The 19,359-nt window shown below is 43.0% G+C and overlaps 1 protein-coding gene across 14 annotated transcripts in view; it reads left to right on the forward strand.

The window, feature by feature from the left end:
• KIAA0586 (KIAA0586 ortholog) overlaps window positions 1-19,359 on the forward strand; it is a 389,421-nt gene that overhangs the window by 264,752 nt on the left and 105,310 nt on the right. For all 14 annotated transcript variants that reach the window (XR_015059775.1, XR_015059776.1, XR_015059777.1 and 11 more), the window contains 3 exons: window positions 1,074-1,306; window positions 7,443-7,515; window positions 9,024-9,278. Coding sequence is in view for 11 of the 14 variants with exons in the window: in XM_085887220.1 (XP_085743346.1) it covers window positions 1,074-1,306; window positions 7,443-7,515; window positions 9,024-9,278 (561 nt within the window). In the remaining 3 variants the exon portion in view is untranslated. The remainder of the gene's footprint in view (window positions 1-1,073; window positions 1,307-7,442; window positions 7,516-9,023; window positions 9,279-19,359) is intronic.

Here is a 19,359-nt window from a genome sequence, read left to right on the forward strand (position 1 = left end):
TTGCTGTGTTGTGCAACAAAAGTAAGGAATAATGAGACCCATAAAAGTAGAAAGGAAGCATTTGGGAATGCACATTTCCTGTGCACATCACCCATTGCATGGCATATGCTTCGTTTACGTATTTCACTCGAGTGATTTTATGCCTCTTGGTACAGAAAGCCACCCTGCAGGGAACTATGTTAGCATATGGGGACTGTGGCAGCCTGTGGTTACAAATGCTCTTCCGTGATTCTTTGAGGCCCCTATCGTTGCTTGGTATAAACCCATTTTGCAAGCTCTTCCTTTGTGAACCTTGGTTCACTTGCAAAATGTTTTCACTGTGTCCATTCCCAGGTCGAAAAACCAGTTAAAACCAGTACACATTTTCAACTGGTCTCTATTGGTTCTAATTGGTCTTTAACTGGTCTCTATTGGTTTCAACTGGTACCAGTTAAATTCAATCAGAATTCCAATTTCCCAGTTGAAAAAACCAGTAGCTCATATTTGTACCAGTTAAAGTCTTACTGGTTCCAGTTGATACCAGTTGCAATGTACTGGTCCCAGTTGATACCAGTTGCAATGTACTGGTCTCCCAGTTGATACCAGTTACAATGTACTGGTCCCAGTTGATACCAGTTAGTTAAATACAATTGTATTTCAACTGGTAATATATCACTCTATTCCAATTTCCATATTAAAACCAGTAAGAAACCAACTGGCTTTACTGGTACCAGTTGGCTACTGGTTTTCAACTGGTACCAGTTGACCAGTAAGCTACTGGTCTTTACTGGTTTTTTGACCTGGGTTATGGGCATAAAGAAGGAACCACATTTTGGTTTCACTCACATTGGCTTCAGGTTCATCCTGTGGCCTGTGTAATGAGAGATTGAAAAGCTGGAGGAATAGTCTGGATCACATGTCAGATCTTTTGCTTAATGCCTGGCAGACACGGACAGCAATATCCTTGGTCGGTGAATACAAGGTGGTGTCGGCGATGTATGAATTTTCGTGTCTGCTCTGGAGGAACTTTGTTGCTATTTCGTCGTGTCCAGATGTCCCATCTCAGTTTTTGTATTCTCTGCTTCACCTTACAGGACCAGGCAACACTTTCAACTCCTTCTGGTGTTCCTGAAGCTCCGTCATTGCCGCAAACTTTTCCTTCGGTCACCATAGCTGAAGAGCCACTATCGCCATTGGACTGTGCGAAGAGGACCTTACAAAAGGTCCAATCCAGCCGTAAGATCCTCGATGAAAACCTGCAGGTGGTTTCACGGGCTTGTGACGATTGCGAAATATTTGAACTTCTTGCGAAGTCAACAGTAGACAGGTGTGTATCTCTTGGAGGGCGGGTTTTCTTTTCTTCACTCCTCACTTAGTCGGATCAATTATAAAATTACCTTGGTAGCCTTTCTTGGTTGTGTTATGCAGCTTCTTTGGCTAGAAGAGCATGTGAAGAGTCGATTTATTGATATAATCCCAGCCACCTGGGTTTAATTGACGAAGTAAGAGCTGATTGGATATTCCCTCCATTCACAGGTGAGAGATGTTGGTGGGTGTTTCTTTCATATATATATATATATATATATATATATATATATATATATATATATATATATATATATATATATATATATATATGTGTGTACATATTGTTGCGGACTGAAAGTTCGTCACGAGGATACGCCGTTGGATTCCTTCCGAATGCCCGTTCCTGTAGGCCGACATGCTGCAGAAAACTCCGTGGTCCGGCGTGTGGCTAAGCAACCATGAACATCAATTAACTTCATCATCTCTAACAGGGTCATCTATCTAATTCCATTGACTTGAGGAGCTGACTAAATTAACCGAGTTTTGTGCCCTCAACTCACTCGGATTACTGCCAAGCTATACAGTGAGTGTACACTGGCTAACGAGAGAAAATCACATGGGGTACAACCTCCTGGCTAACAATAAATGCGGACTATGCTGGACCAATGGAGGAAAGCACGAGACAGATTTAAGGAACAACCAACGATCTATTTATTTACACACACACACAAGCAAGAATTAATTGTTTGCAGTAAGCGACATGTGGTCGGTTGTAAATAATGAAAGAATGAGTGGATTCCAATGGTGAGGAAGATAGACACAATGAAGGACAAGAATATACCTGCTGGGTTGATAGAAAGACCAATGGGATGAAAGAGGGGTTGTTGAATGGACTGATCGAATGGGGATATTGAAAGAAAGATTGAAAGTAGTAGAGGGGGGAGGGTGAGGGTTGGTGGGGGGGGGGAGACATCACACCACCGATACACAAACTAACCTTAATGCATGTCTCCTCAAACCCTAATACGAGGGGCAAAGGTTTACCTGGCACATAAACGAATGGAATAACTCATTCTTGGGACATCCTATGTGTACATGAATGCCTTCCTTCGGGGAACATTTCCAAAATCTTCACATTATATACAGTAGCAAATACCACCTGTCGCTTCACTGAAGTGAATATTATAAAAGGGGGGAAAGAAAAAGGGAAGAGAGATAGAGGGGAGAGAGAGAGAAAGGGGGTTGAGAGAGGAGGGGGGAGAGAGGAAGAGGGTGAGAGGGAGAGAGGGGGTTGAGAGAGGATTGGGGAAGAGAGGAGAGTGGAGAGGGGGGGGGAGAGAGAGAAAGAGGAAGGGGGAGAGGGGAGGGGGAAGAGAGAAGGGGGAAGAGAGGAGGGGGAGAGGGGAGGGGTAAGAGAGGAGATGGGAGAGGGGGGGAGAGGGGGGAGGGGTTGCGGGGTGAGAGAGAGAGAGAAAGAGCTAGAGCTGGAGACAGAGACTGAATTCAACCACAAATTATTTTTGAGGTCAATGAGATCAAAAGGTCAACATAGGCCCAAGGTCAACAGCGAAGGTGTTATTTCTAAAATCCTCAATTTTAATCCGATGAACTTGAAATTTGAAGAGGAGTTGTATGTTTGGTCATTGAATTAAACCACCAATTGTTTTTGAGGTCAAATTTGTTTTATGGATTTTGCAAGTATCGTGCTCTGCACGACGTCTTCCTGTTTGTTCGTTTGGCTGTTTGTTTGTGTGCAGGATATCTCAAAAAGTTGTTGACGGATTCAGACTAAACTTGGTGGACACGTTGCGTGTGTGGCATGGATGAATGGATTCGATGTTGGTGAAGATCGGAATCCGAATCTGGATACAAGAATTATTTGATATTTGAAGTGATTCTTCACCGTTGAAGAAATGGGGCCAAAAACGATATATATCATGATATTTCAAAAATGTATTGGGCCCGATATATTCCCGTGGATCAGGCATTACGTGGTGGAGGTAGGCGCTCTACCGAGTGCCCTTCTCGTTGTTCATTTATATTTATCGGAATTATTATGACGTATGGAGAATCGATCATTATTTATTTATGTTAATCGTATTAATTTGGATGTTTGGAGAATCGATCATTATCTATTTGCTTAATTAGATTGAGTCATTCCTGATACCTCATTTCCCATGACCTGGTGTTATTTTTTGGCAAATTAATTTGTGTTTTGTTGAAAACACGAATTGTAATTCAGACAGGTGATGTGTCACCGGTTAGTTCGACTTGACAATTAACTCAGCCCTAAAGTATTAATTTAATTATCATTGTGATGTCACTGTTTTACTTTTTATACTTTTCCTCCCTCAGTGTGTCGCAGGAAGTTGTCTGAAGTGGCATTTGTTAAGATATGAACGTTTGTGGTTTGAGCAGATGGTGTGGTTAACTTGCCGACAGGAAAAAGGCGGTTAAACTTATTCCCGACAATAACATGTTCTTTACATTTTACATCATCCCCTCATTCCCAACAACTAATGCTTGCAATGATATATTTTTGATTAATCTGTGCTGCCCGACTGAAAAGTCATGGGACATCCTTTCCTCATTGTGGGTAATGCATGGCATCGCATCATGTGATACAGCGAATGGGGTATCTTGGGCTGAAGCCTCCAAGTGTAGAAAAGGGGCTTTTCAGGGGAACGAGTCAAGGTGTACATTCTTCGAGTCTGATGTCAGTGGCTGTGAAGAGTGTTGGGACATCAGTTAGGGACTCGACAGCAATTACCATAAAATCTGAAATAACAAGGTTATACCCCACCACCTTGTTATTCCCACCACCAACCCAAGAATCCCACCACCAACCAAAGAGAACCCACAATCAGATGAGATAAGAGAGTTAGGGTCAAGGTTGTGATTCAGGGAAAAGGGGATTGTCAATAAAATCCATTTTGAATAAAATATTGTTGTTGTCTTCACTTTTGGCAGTCATGTATAGCCATAGTTATAAAGAACCTTCATGCTGCTTTCTCTTCTACTTCCCTCTAATCCTGTGGCTTGGGAAATCTGGGAGTCATTCCATTATTTTTTTAGCGAATTTATTATATATTTTTAGCGAAAAGTGGAGTTAAGCGATCGGTTAAGCGATCGGTCGCGCACAAGTGTACTTACGTGCATGTCTGCATTTTGTTATTCCATTTTCTCTGGAACCGCTTGTCAGATTGACACAAAATTTTCACCATCGGCATGACGACTGGTGTAGAATGTTTTAATGATAATTATGACATCACCGTGGTTTGGCAGCCACATATATTTTTTTGTTTTTTTAAACCTTCAAAAATTTTCTCTGAAATGCCTGAACAGATGGAGGAGAAACTTTTCAGGTATGACCACCGATCCATGAGGAACAAAAAGTTCCCCACCTATGAAGTCATAGGTCACATGGTTTGCAGCCATATTGGATTTACCCTCAAGCCTTTCAAAACCACCTTCTCCAGAACAGCTGGACAATTCGAGGGGAAACTTCACACACATGTTCCCCAAGCCTTGGGGATACCAGCGTTCATGAACAATTGATAGGTCACATGGTTTGCTCGCCATATTCGATTGAAGGAATTTCTCTCTGGAACCACTGCATCAATCGACGTGAAACTTCAAAATTATGATCTCATTACACCTGACCGGGCGCATGGTCTGGCAGCCAGAATTAGTTAATAACTTGATTCGCGTTTGATATTTTTTTTGATTTTTTTTATTTGAAGAAGGCTCGCTTGGTTGTGCCTGGATGAGCTTGAGGGTAGAGGAGTAGCAGTTGAAACCCGAGTCCTATCCAGGTTCCTTTTGATGACTTCATCTTTGTTTTTTGCTTGTTCAGGTTCCTTTTGATGATTCCAATGAAAAAACCTATTTTGTTTGGTCCTCCATTTGATTTGAATTTAATTAATGTAATTATAAATTTGCTGCCAGAAGAGATGGCTCACACCAAGTCCTTCTTAAGACTGTGCAGGGTAAGTATTTTATGAATACCCTCTAGTTTTTTTTTGTTTTTTTTTACAGTTTCTAAGTCTCATAGTGGAGCAGCCACACACACATCTCACACACATGTACATACAAGGCAGCACTGTTATACACTACATGGCCAAAAGTATGTGGACACCTGCTCGTCCAACATCTCATTCCAAAATCATGGGCATTAATATGGAGTTTGTCCCTCCCCCCCCCCTTTACTGCTGTAACAGCCTCCACTCTTCTGGGAAGGCTTTCCACTCGATGTTGGAACATTGCTGCAGAGATTTGCTTCCATTGAGCCACAAGAGTATTAGTGAGGTCGGGCACTGATGTTGGGCGATTAGGTCTGGCTCGCAGTCGGCGTTCTAATTCATCGCAAAGGTGTTCGATGGGGTTGAGGTCAGGGCAGGCCAGTCATTTGTGCAAGCCAGTCAAGCCTGCACAACTGTGCAGGCCAGTCAAGTTCTTCCACCCCGATCTCGACAAACCATTTCTGTATGGACCTCGCTTTGTGCACGGGGCCATTGTCATGCTAAAACGCGAAAGGGCCTTCCCCAAACTGTTGCCACAAAGTTGGAAGCACAGAATCGTCTAGAATGACATTGTACGCTGTGGCGTTAAGATTTCCCTTCACTGGAACGAAGGGGCCAAGCTCGAACCATGAAAAACAGCCCCAGACCATTATTCCGCCTCCACCAAACTTTAGAGTTGGCACGATGCATTCGGACAGGTAGCATTCTCCTGGCATCCACCAAACCCAGATTAATCCGTCGGACTGCCAGATGGTGAGGTGTGATTCATCACTCCAGAGAACACGTGTCCACTGCTCCATGCCCAATGGCGGTGAGCTTTCCACCACTCCAGCCGATGCTTGGCATTGCACATGGTGATCTTCGGCTTGTGTGCGGCTGCTCGGCCATGGAAACCCCTTTCATGAAGCTCTCAATGAACAGTGCTTGTGCTGACGTTGCTTCCAGAGTGAGTTTGGAACTCGGTCGTGAGTGTTACAACCGACGACAGATGATTTTTTCCGCGCTACGTGCTTCAGCACTCGGTGGTTCCGTTCTGTGAGCTTGTGTGCCTTACCACTTCACGGCTGAGCTGTTGTTGCTCCAAGACTTTTCTACTTCACAATAACAGCCCTTACAGTTGACTGGGGCAGCTGTAGCAGGGCAGAAATTTGACAAACTGACTTGTTGGAAAGGTGGCATCCTATGACGGTGCCGCGTTGAAAGTCAGCTGAGCTTTTCAGTACGGCCCATTCTACTGACAATGTTTGTGTATGGAGATTGCATGGCTGTGGGCTTGATTTTAAAGTCTTTGGGTTCTTAAGGGTCTTCAAGAATGTTAGGGATCTTAGCCATCTTTGAGGTCCAATGGGTCTTTAGGGTATTCAGGGTTTTAAAGTGTCTTAATTGTGTTTGGGGAATTCAATGGTCTTAAGGATCTCATTGGTCTTTGGGTCTTCGTGGTCTAAAGGGGTTGTCTCCCAATCATGTAGAAAGTCTTCTCTCAAGCATGTAATAAAAAAATAGGTCTTTTGGTTCTTTGGTGTATTTAAAGGCTGAGGTTGTGGATGAAAATACACTTCGGACAATCCCCGGGTCAGACTTGGTCGGTGTGCCAAATTTGGTGGTTTTCGGTCCAGCGGTCCTTGCAAAAAACACGAACAGACAGACAGACAGACAGACATCCGACGAATCTGATTTATTCGAGACAACCAACAACCTTAAAATGATGTATAGCAATATAAATACAAGCGAAACTGTCCTCTGAAAATAACTGATGAAATTGATTTCTCCCGAGCTTTCAAACAACGAAAACGATGTCTCTCTAATAATGTTTCAACCATGGTTTCAAACTCCTCATCCACTGTGAGAACCCCTCATGCATCTCAATGGACAACCACAACCAAGTGACCTTGTCTTCAAGCATATTTACAGTTGGTAAACACTGAGGGTGCGGTTATTCTCTCACTATGTTTTAGTAACGAGATACCTGTGATAAATGCTTCATTGCCTTGTCATGATGGGTTGGTGCTACCGTCGTGAAGTACCCAATGTACATTTGCTTTTGGTGTATCCCGTCTAGATGCTATGTGTACGTAACATAAAGGCTTCAGGTGAGTTGATTATATGTGAGTAATTCCGTGACCTGACTTTCAGTGATGCTGCAGAGAAGATGAGAATGAAAGTAGCAGTGAGTGGATTGATTGCGTCCTTGAGCAAAGAGGTTGAGGTGAGTCGTTATTTGTCTCTCGACGCAGCAGCCCTGTGAGTCGGGTACCCTTCGAAGTCGACGAAAGGCCTTTTAGTAGATTGGTGTTGAGAAAAATGCTTGGTTGCTGCAGTGCACCCAATTGTATTTACTATTGATCAGTTGACGCGTCATTTATTACTTGCAAAAGATCGAAGATTTTTCGATTATATTGTTCAGTCGATTTTGTTATTCTGTCTGTTTTTCTGTTTTGTCACCTGCAGGTCACAATTCCAAACCGATCGTCATGAAACTTTAATAAGTTGTCGAGGTAGTCTCAACTGAGAAGCCTATTGATTTTTGAGGTCAAATGTCAAAGGTCATCTTGAGGTTATATTTCTAAAATCGTCATTTTTCATCCGATTGACTTGAAAGTTGAACAGGATTTGCATATTGTCACTGAATTGGGAAACCAGCTATTTTGAGGTCAAAATGTTAAATGTCAACTCAAGGTCAAACTTCTTAAATCATCAAATTTCATCTGAAAAATGGTCAATTTTCATCTGATTAACCTGAAGATTCATCGCTAATTGCAGAGTACATCGCTGAATTTGGAAACCAAATGTTTTTGAGGTCAAAAGGTCAAAGGTCAACTTAGGGTCAAACTTCCAAAATCATCAATTTCTATCTGAAAAATTGTCAGTTTTCATCCGATTGACCTGAGCTTTGATTAAGATTGTCAATTTTAATCGTAACTAGCATAACCCGCGAAGATTGCCTTCGGTCAGATTAGCCTTCCAGGAAGAGAAGGCAAGTTGTTTAAAAGTGATTATTTAAGTGTCCTTGACATTTGACCTTTTGACCTATTTACCTCAAAAACAATAAGCTTACAACTTGTCACTACCTCTACCAGGTGGTTAAGTTTCGTCAATATCGGAGTAAAAATGTGACCTGTCGGCAATTGACATACAAACAAACAAACAAACAAACAGACAGAATAACAGACCAGACCAACCAATATACTTGTGAATCTTCGATTTTGCAAGGAACAAACGGGAAAATACATAACCTCCATATACCTTCGGTGGCAGAGGTAATGAATATCGGTAAGGACTTAAACAAATGCCAGTGGGTGCGAGAATACATAAATCTCGGTCTCTCCACAAGGATCAGCTTTTGAACCGCTCTGTCTAGTTCTCTGGCCAACCTCAGGAAGAGGCACATTCTCTGGAGCTCATTGGCCTGACAATCTGTCATAATCAGTCTATGATGTACCACACACATCACCAAACTCGCCTCGAAGGGAGACCGACGTTTGATAAGTGTGTTCTGAGACGGCGCCATCCAAAGTATCATGGAGTCCGAGTGTCTCCTCCGGGCTGGTGCAGCTGCTTCCCATCTTGCTCCCTTGGAGAAGATAGAGTCCAATACTCTCCATGTTATTCGCATCTCTGATCTATAATTAATGAAATGTAAACCTGATGTTTTGTGCTTTCAATGTAAAGTTCATGCTGTATTTACAGTTTGCTTTTGCTCCATTTCTCCCTCAGGTGGAGGTTAAGAAAGAGTGGGTGAACATGGCATCAACGTCACAGCAAGCAGGAACAAGCATGGATGTGGGGACGGCCCAGCAGTACGGCATGATGTCACCCAAAGTAGCAACAAGGCCCGTCAGAGTACCCCTTAGGACAAGCCGACGCACAAAGGGAAACGTGTTACCTGAGTCTGTCCCAGACCGAGTTGCGGGTAAAATTGTTCGGGATATCAGCCGACAATCCACAACATCCCGGAGCATGGGGCTGAAGGTCAGCTCATTGTGATGTTGGAACAGGAGAGTGTTATTGAAATGCATATAATCTTGTCATGAATTGGAGGAACCACTTTGGAATAAAGTAGGAACACACCCCAAACACTCAAACCTTCCCCCACCCCCCCCCACCAATACACTCAAAGCTTCCCCCACCCTCCCCCATTCACTCAAAGGTTCCCCCACCCCCCCATACACTCAAAGCGTTCCCTCACCCCAGTCCCCCAAAGCCTCACCTGGCCCCCACCAAGTCTCCTCCCCCACCATCCTGCACCATTCCAATGCCTCCTCCCCCCTATTTGTAACTGTGTGGACCTCAAACATCCAGAGCGTCTGTTCCAACCTGATAGGTCTCTTAATCCAGGCTGCTGGCAAGAAACCAGACATCATTTGTTTAACAGAATCCTTCCTCCCACCAGACATCCCTGACTTCGTATTGTCTCTCCCTGGCGATTGTCTCCTCAAGTTTGATCAACCTGAACCCTGTACTGGCGGCGGAGTTGCACTGCACATCAAAAACTATATTTCTCGCTCTCTGTGTATTTCTCTTACACCTCCCAAACCCCAGGAGTACCTCTGGCTGTGACTTCCCCTCTGCTCCCACTTCAAGTTTGTGTATTGCACTGCCCTGCCAACAGTGACGACTCCATCTCCATTTCTCTCAGATGACATGGACAAACTTTTAATCACTCATCCCATCTCTCTCTTCCTCATCTGTGGTGACTTAAATTGTCACCATGATAATTGGCTCGGTGTTGGTACCTCTCTCTCACCAGCCATGTCACTTTTGCAAAAGACTTCTACGACTCCATGGGTCTGACTCGATCTGTGAACTTTCCCACCCAGATTTCTCCAAATGGAAAATCTTCCCTCCTGGATTTGGTGATGACAAAACTTCCCCGCCAATGTATCTTGCTTGTCCTCTGCCCCAATTGTCTCATCTGATCACGTGCTTGTGAAGGTCAACATCTCTCTGGCCATTCTCAGATAACAGCCTCAGTGCTGGTGAGCTTGGCAGTTTGCTCAAGCAGATTGGCAGGGACTGCAAGCAGCCACCACATTTCAGGACTGGTCTCCTATATCTGCCACCCCTGATATTAATTCAGCCTGGAAATTCTTCCACAGAAACCTGCTCTCACTTCTGCACAGATTCATCACATCTCATCTTCAGCTATCTTACCCATCCTCCTGCCTTTGGTACTCTGAATCCTGTGGTGTGGCAGTTGTTGTAAAACAACCTGCATTCTCCTCCTGGATGGCAAGTCCAACCGAAGTCAACCGAAGATCATTCTACAAAGGCTGCAGCGAGTGCGTGTTTACTCTCAGGAGAGCCATAGAACACCATCTGTCCAATCTCAGGGATGACCTTTCAAACTTGTATGATGTTCCCTTGTGAAGTCTGTCTCTGGTGTATTCTCCCCTTCCATCCATTCCCTCACTTGGAATGGCACCACAGCCGACTCTGCGTGGGAAAAGGCTGAATGCCTCAATTCTGTGTTTGCTTCAAAATATTGTGTCCTGAATCTCTCTCCTCTCTCTCTCTCTCTCTCTCTCTCTCTCTCTCTCTCTCTCTCTCTCTCTCTCTCTCTCTCTCTCTCTCTCTTTCTCTTTTTCTCTTTTTCTCTTTTTCTTTTTCTCTTTTTCTCTTTTTCTCTTTTTCTCTTTTTCTCTTTTTCTTTTTCTCTTTTTCACTTTTTCCTCTTCTTTCTTTTTTTCTCTTTCTCTTCATTTTTTTCTCTTTTTCTTTTTCTTTTTCTCTTCTTCTTCTTTTCTTTTTCTCTTTTTCTCTTTTTCTCTTTTTCTCTTTTTCTCTTTTTCTTTTTCTCTTTTTCTTTTTCTCTTTTTCTCTTTTTCTCTTTTTCTCTTTTTCTCTTTTTCTTTTTCTCTTTTTCTCTTTTTCTCTTTTTCTCTTTTTCTCTTTTTCTCTTTTTCTCTTTTTCTCTTTTTCTCTTTTTCTCTTTTTCTCTTTTTCTCTTTTTCTCTTTCTCTCTCTCCCCCCCACCCTTCCCAGTCACACTGAACTGCTCCTGAATTCTGTGTCTTTTGCACTCGAAAAGGTGGATAAGGTTCTTTCAACCCTCGACTCTGATTCTGCAACAGGACGGGACAGCATCAGCTCACTTGGCCTAAAAACCTGCTCTGCTGCTGTTGCACTTCCTCTCTCTTCCCTTTTCACCCTGTTATTTACCATAGGTCATCTACCATCTGCTTGGAAATCAGCCAACATCACAGCATGACATAAAAAAGTGCAAAAAGAAATCTCCTGAACTACAGATCAATTAACTTCCAATCATCAGCAAAGGAATGGAATCCATCATCGCAGTTCATATGAAATCATTCCTTTTTCTCATACAACCTCATGTCAGATCATCATTTTGGATTCAGACCTGGTCACTCTGCCTTGGACATGCTGCTTCTACTCTTCCAACAATGGTTGGGTCTCTCAATATCAGACATGAGATCAGGGCCGTCTCTCTGGATATATCTCGACCTTTAGATACAGTTTGGCATCCTGTCCTGCTCTCCAAACTGTCTACAGATGGAATCCAAGGCCAACTCCACTCTTGGATTACCGACTTCTTCCCTTCTTGTAGGCAATGTGTGGCTCTCAATGGAACCCTTTCATCTCCTCTCCTTGTCAAGGCTGAGTACCCCAAGACTGTTTTCGGCCCCAAATTATTCCTAACCTTCATTGATGATCTCACTGACTATATGGGAAATCCTCTTTATCTCTTTGCTGATGACTCCACACTCTGCCGTGATATCCCTCATCCTTCTGACAGATGGACAGCAGCCTCTTCCCTCTCCTCAGACCTTGACAAAAATCACAAACTGGTTAAACACTTGGAGTCTGTCTTTCAATCCTGAAAAATCTCACACACTAACTCTCTCTCTCTCTCTCTCTCTCTCTCTCTCTCTCTCTCTCTCTCTCTCTCTCTGAAGGACCATTCCATAAATCATTCCATCTACTTTCTCAACAACCCTCTCGAGGTTCAGTTACTGAAACTCTTAAGTCTCACTCTCAGCCATGATCTCTCTTGGGCAAGCCACATTTCAAAATTGGCCTCCAAAACCAGCCGCTGACTGTGCATCCTCTGTCATACAAAGTCTTTCCTTGGCACACCTGAACTCCTATCCACCACCTACAAGGCTTTCATCCACAGCTCGAGGGAGTCCTGCTCTCCCCTCTCGGCTGGCTCCCCTGCCTCACATATTCTCAGCTTGATGCTGTGGAAACGAAGGCTTTCAAGATCATTGGAATCTGAAGCTGAGTCTATGGGCCTGTCACTTCTTCATCAAACAGGTCGCTGGTCTCTCTGTGTTCTTCCGCGTCATCTGTAGTCTTGCACCCTCTGCCCTCTCTGTGCTGCCCCCCCCCCAAGTGTCTGCAGGATGCATGTGGTCCACCAGCAACCCCCTCCTCGGAAAACTGCCAAAATCCAGAATCACTGCTCACCTCCAGTCATTTATTCCTCTTTTTCCCCCACCTGTGGAACCACCTTCCATACTCTCTTCAGTCTCATTCTTCCCTAGCTGTCTTCAAGACATCTTTTCACCACCATCTCAGCTCATCCCCCATCCAAAACCATGACGTTTTTTTTATATCCATTAAACCACCCTCACCCCTCCCAGACATTATGCTGATGTATCAATCTTGTCCACCCCTTGCGTTCTCCCTTACCACTCATCGTTACCGGCATCCCTCTTTTTGTCCATCTCCACATACCTTCTTCCTCAGCCCCGCTGTTGGCATTTCCCCTTTCTCCTGCTGTTCCTTTTGTTATGTTGTGTCCTGATCTGTGATGCGTCCTCGCTCTTCCACGAGCCAAGACCACAAATTAAAACAAGGCCACAATTATACGATTGATTGTCGGAGAGCCATGATTTTGGTTGTAGAAGAGCCTGATGAAAAGCAGCCCCAAAGCATGATGCTGCCACCACCATGATTGGCAGTAAGGATGGTGTTGATTAGTCTTGTGCAGTGTTAGGCTTGCAATAGATGTAACGCTTTCAATTTAGACCAAAAAGTTCAATTTTTGTCTCGTCTGACCACAAAACCTTGCTTTTTAACAAACTCCCCACAAGCTTCAAGATGTGTCTTTTTCAGTAATGGCTTCTTTCTTGCCACCGGTCCATAGAGGCCAGCTTTGTGAAGGGAACGGGATATTGTCGATTGATGAGCACTGACCCCCATCTCAGACATTGAGCCTTACAGATGTTTCAAAGTCATTGATGGATTTACCGCGACCTCCCCAACCATTTTCCTGCTTGCCCAACTGCTGGGTTTGGATGGGTGACCTGATCTGGATAGAGTCTGGGTGGTATGATACGTCTTCCACTTCATAATGATGGATTTCATCATACTCAAAGGGATAATGAGGGACTTTGAAATCTTCTTATAACCCTCTCCTGAACGGTGTTTCTCCACCACTATATGTCTGACTTCTTTGGAAAGATCCTTGGTCTTCATGTTTGCCTTATTGGTTCACCAAGTGAGTTGCTCCTTAAAACTCCTCAGATAAGTGGAGAAGCTTAATCTTCAAGTTAAACCACTGATTACATTCAGGTGAAACCTATTACACTTATTTTGTAACCTTAAAAACAAATAATTTGCTCCTGAAGTGATTTAGGGTTAATTAGGGAGAGGGTTTGAGTACTTCCCCAACTGAGAATCATCTAATTTTCTCTGTTAAAAAGCTTTATCACTTTGGAGTATTTTGTGAAGACTATAAATATTAAGTTTGGTTTGAAAGCATCATGAAATAAGCCCAGGTGGCATCAAAATGTGAAATCTTTGGAGGGGGGTAAATGGTTTTGCAGGCCAGCGTACCTGTAAGTAAGGGGGCCGTGTGATGGCGGGAAAGGAAGTTTGTGGATTTGGGTTTGTGGTTGATTTTGCCCGGGTTTTCTCAACACACACGGGTGTGAAACCGCCGTGCTATGGATTTATCTCATTCCATCAAACTCATTTTGAAGGAAAGACCCCCCATCTGGCTGCTCTGTGCATGATAAGAGCTGCCTTTCTCTCTCACTCTCAACTTTGTTTAAAGCACTCTGCGGTCTCTTTCTCTTTTTCTTTTTCGATCACTTTATTTCCTGTCGTGGAACAAGAGGATGATGTAGTTGGTGATTATCAATCTCTTTTCCCATTGATGATTGCTGATGTATGTTTGTTTGTTTTTTTCAATAAATTAAAAAACACGGCATAATATACAAGTTAAGTCGACAAAAAAAGATTTAAAATGTCAGCACATCGTCCTCCTGAAAAAATGACGTTCTTTTCTCTTTCGTGATTGAGGTTCATGAAAGCTCTATTGCACGATTTCGAAGGTAAACCGGTGAAAAACAAATCGGCAAATAATATCACATGTCCAACGGAACACACCCGTATGCGGTTAGCATGAATATCAGCGCTGCAAGGTCCGTTAGGATATCGTCGTGAGATGGCCACGAGACCAGCCCACCCACCGCAGGACCTCTTGTGAGATTTTCAATGTTCCCAAATCATGGCAAGATTTTAATTAATTCGTTTTAGGAACATTTAGGAACAGAATACGTGACTTTCTTGAATTAAGAAAACAAATGAGAGAACGAACGAGAATGTGATGTTGTTAAAGGTCAGAAGAAGAGGTGTGCGAAGAAGACGTTGAATCAGCTATTAGACGTATAAAGAAAGGAAAGGTAACCGGTCCAACTGGATTCTTCATCAAAATGATTGACGTGGCTGGAGATGTCGGAATTAAATTGATGATAACGTTGTGTGGAAACATCTTGGAAGGAGGAGCGATCACTGAAGAGTGGGCAAATAACACTGTTGTGCCCTTATTCAAGATGAAGGGAGACCCCTTTATTATTATGTTCATCTTACGGAGGAGTTGAACTCATTGGAGGTTTTTGGAAAGGTGGCTCAAAGAAGATTAAGAATGGTGGTAATTATACCACTTTGGTTTTATGGCAGGAAGATGAATAACAGAAGTGATTTTTTTTATTTTGAGGCAAGGCCAAAGGAAGTTGAACTAACAAGAATGAAGTTAAAATGTTTGTTATGAAAACATTCAGGAATAAAAGGGATAGCTTTTAAATGCCGATGAAATATGATCTCACTGCTATGTGCACCTGTGCGATCAGGACAAATTCACAGCCAAAGTACAGTTCAAGGAAATCAGACACAGGTGGAGGCCATTCAGCCCATGGTGCCTGCGCGACATCAACACCACACTAATTTATCAACACGAGATCAAAATATGAAAATAGAAAATTTATTATTATTATCTTAAAGTGTTTTTGTGGATTTTTGTATTTATTTATTTATTTATTTATTTAAGGTTTTGTATTTTATTTTCCCCCTCCTCAGGGGAGGGGGCATGGGCTTGGTTAAAAACACACAACATCAACCACACAACACCCCTGAACAAGACCCCCACCAAGAGCACTCCGTACACATGTACACAATTACCCATCAATGCTCAAACTGCCTCAAAGTCTCACCAACATCCCCATACCCCTCCATCTCCATAACTTCCAGGTACCTATCTAATTCTAATTTAAACTTATCTCCTGTTTCTGCTGCCACGACCTTTCCAGGGAGACCATTCCATGCATTAACTACTCTTTGAGTAAAAGACCCCAACATTACTACCATCTTTACTCTTCTTTACCCTCAGGCTATGTCTACCTTTCGTTATCTTAAACATCTCTATCATATCTCCTCATAACCACCTCCTTTCTAGTGTATAAAGCCCTGTCTCCTTCAACCGCTCCTCATAGCTGAGTCCAGCTAGGCACGGAATCAATCTGGTAGCCCGACGCTGAACCCTCTCTCGGGCATCTATGTCCTTCCTGAGTTGTGGTGACCAGAACTGCACACAATATTCTAGTTGTGGCCCTCACTAAATTCCTGTACAATGTTAACACCTCCTCTTGATTTATTAATGATCCCACTCCTTATATAGCCTAAAACCAGATTTGTTCTACCTATAGCTGCCTGACACTGTACTGCCTGCTTACCTCCCGTATCTATTCCCACCCCCAGATCCTTCTCCTGTGTGATACTCTCCAAAATTACCCCTTACATCCTGTAATCTCTATTTTCATTATTCTTTCCCATCCCCAACACCTTACACTTGCTCAGGTTAAATTACATCTGCCAATCATTTGCCCAATCAATACAAGTATCAACACTTTCCTGTATCTGTTCACCACCCCCTCTGCTGTCCACCTCACCTCCAAGCTTTGTGTCATCTGCAAATTTGGAAAGCTTATTCTTTACCCCATTATCCAAATCGTTGATGTAAATAATGAATAGTAATGGTCCGAGTACTGATCCCTGAGGTACCCCACGACTTAAATCCTCCCATCAAGACATCCTCCCACTCACAGCCATTTTTTGCTTCCCATCACGAAGCCAGTTTACAATCCAATTATCGACCTGACCAGCCACTCCACAAGCCCTCACTTTGGCTAACAACCTCCGATGTGGTACCTTTTCAAATGCTTTCTTAAAGTCTAGATTAGATATACTATGTCCACTGCCTTTCCCTCATCCACCCAATCAGACACTGCTTCATAAAACTATAAAAGATTAGTTAAACAGGAACTACCTTTGGTAAACCCATGCTGACTACCTTTAATTAGTTTGTATTTATTTAAATGGTTCCTCATCTGGTCCTCAATTAATGTCTCCAACACCTTCCCCACAACTGAAGTCAAGCAAACAGGTCTACAGTTTCCCAATTCTTCTCTGGACCCTTTATTAAATAATGGTGTGACATTTACTACTCTCCAATCCTCCGGTACCTGTCCTGACTCCAGTGAGCCATTGAAAATATCCGTTAACATCTCGGTTACCTGCTCAGCCACCTCTCTCTATACTCTCGAGTGCATGTTATCTGGACCCGGAGCCTTATCTAATCTTTGATTACCGAGCTGTTCCTTTACTTCCTCCACTCCAACCTGGATCTTCTGTAAGAGCCCTTCCTCACCTCCTCGATAGGTACTCTCAGCTATTGGCAATTCTCCTGACTGTTCTTGTGTAAAAGTTGAAGAAAAATACCTGTTTAATAAGCCTGCCATCTCACCTTTATCACGAACCACTCTCCCGGTACGATTCCTCAATGGGCCACACTGGTCTGAACCTGTTCTTTTCCCCTGACATATTTAAAGAAAGACTTGTAATTATGTTTTATATTCTTAGCCATGTCCTTCTCATACTCTCTTTTGGCTTGTCGAGTTATTTTATTAACTTGCCTCTGTTTATAGTGATATAAATCTCACTCCAGTCCTGATATTTTATACCAAATAAATATCTTCTGTTTCAACTTAATAGCGTTCCTTATCTCACTGCTCAACCACCCTGTTCTCTTTCTGTTTCTAGTTTTACACCTCATTGAAATGTACTTGCTCTTTACTCAACACATTTGGTCCTCAAAGGTTTCCCATTTCTCTGACACTGATTGCCCTGTTGTTAGAGTCTCCCAATCTACATCACCCAACTCTCTCCTCATACCCTCAAAGTTTGCCTTCCTGAAATCTAATAGCCTTTCTCTACTATCCTGAACTCAAACCTTTAACAACATCTTTGCACACACGATGTTATGGTCACTTGATCCTAAATGCTCCCCAACCTCCACCTCCTCCACATATTGGGACCGTTATTTAAAAGGCGTTCTAACACTGTACTCCCCCTCGTGGGCTTATCTACATACTGGGTTAAAAAGCAATCTTGGAATAAAACGAGGAAATCCTCATCCACTCTTCCCTTTCCCTGTTCCTGTACCTAATATATTCCTGGCAAGTTAAAATCCCCCATTATCAATACTCTTCACTTACCACATGCCCTTTTGAATTTTCCATGTACTCCTCCTTCCTCTTCTTCCTTCCCACCCGGAGCCCTATAAAAGCATCCTACCAGTATCTTACTGTTTTTACAATCTCTAATCTCTACCCACACAGAATCATCAACATTTATTCCTTCCATAATGTCTCCTCTTTCTCTTGATGCAATGCTGTCCTTTACCCAGATTGCAACTCCTCCTCCTATTCTCTCCTTCCTATCACACCGATACTCCTTGTAGCCTTCTAATCCTGTCCTCCAGTTACTCTCCTCCTTAAACCATGTCTCACTCACTACATCTACATCATACTCCTCGCTATCTACTTTGTCTTCAAACTCTTTCATCTTGTTTTTTAAACTTCTGGCGTTGGTGTGGAATTTGTTTCACTTTTCCCTTCCAGAAATTCTGTTGTTTTTTTGCCTGGCCTTACTCATCCCAATTGCATCATCAATTACTTCCTTAATTGCGTTTTGGACGCATTCCGTTTGGAACTGCCATTTCCAAAACGAATGGAGGAATGAGGGAACAAAATGAAACAGCTGATGAACATCATCATAGACTTTGCATGGGAAGCAGCAAGAAAATGAATAAGGCAGAGGAATGAGACGGATGATCAACTTCAATGCAGACGTGCAAGGATGCAGCAAGAATAAGAATGAGACAGCTTATGAACTTCAACCCAGCTGACTTTCACAGGATGCTAAGCAACGAAGACTTCGGAGGGTAATACGTTCTCAGTAAACATATACAACAGCATCCGTAATGAATCAGACAAAGTACCTGATAACATTGTCCAAGAGCATAATTTCGGTCCTATCACCCCACCATGCGTGTACTGTTCTGTGAAACAATTCACAAATTAATCAACAGGGAAAGGGGATAGATTAACATGGTGTTGCTCCAAGGAGAAAGTTTATTTATCTCCACGATTTGCCGTACCTGCTCGACTGCAACAACTTTATCAAGGTAATGATGGAAAACATTGCAACTTCTGAGACAATATCAGAAGTCTGCGAAAACAAACATAAGGAAACCAGAAATCATGCAGGTTGCAGTGCACGTGATGCTGGCAGGTGCATGCAAAGAATGCTGGGCTGGCCCTCCTGTGAAGATCATTCAAGGCCCTGCACATCGGGTTGACATCAGCCAGTAGTTGTGCCATCTCAGCAGCATGGATCAATTCCAGCCTTTTTACTCAATCACAGAATCCAACGATTGCACCAAAGTTGCTCACTAACTACAGGG

This window comes from Eptatretus burgeri, chromosome 7, assembly GCF_056783735.1.
Source record: "Eptatretus burgeri isolate ZD-2024b chromosome 7, Ebu_testis_v1, whole genome shotgun sequence".
NCBI classification, from domain to species: Eukaryota; Metazoa; Chordata; class Myxini; order Myxiniformes; family Myxinidae; genus Eptatretus; species Eptatretus burgeri.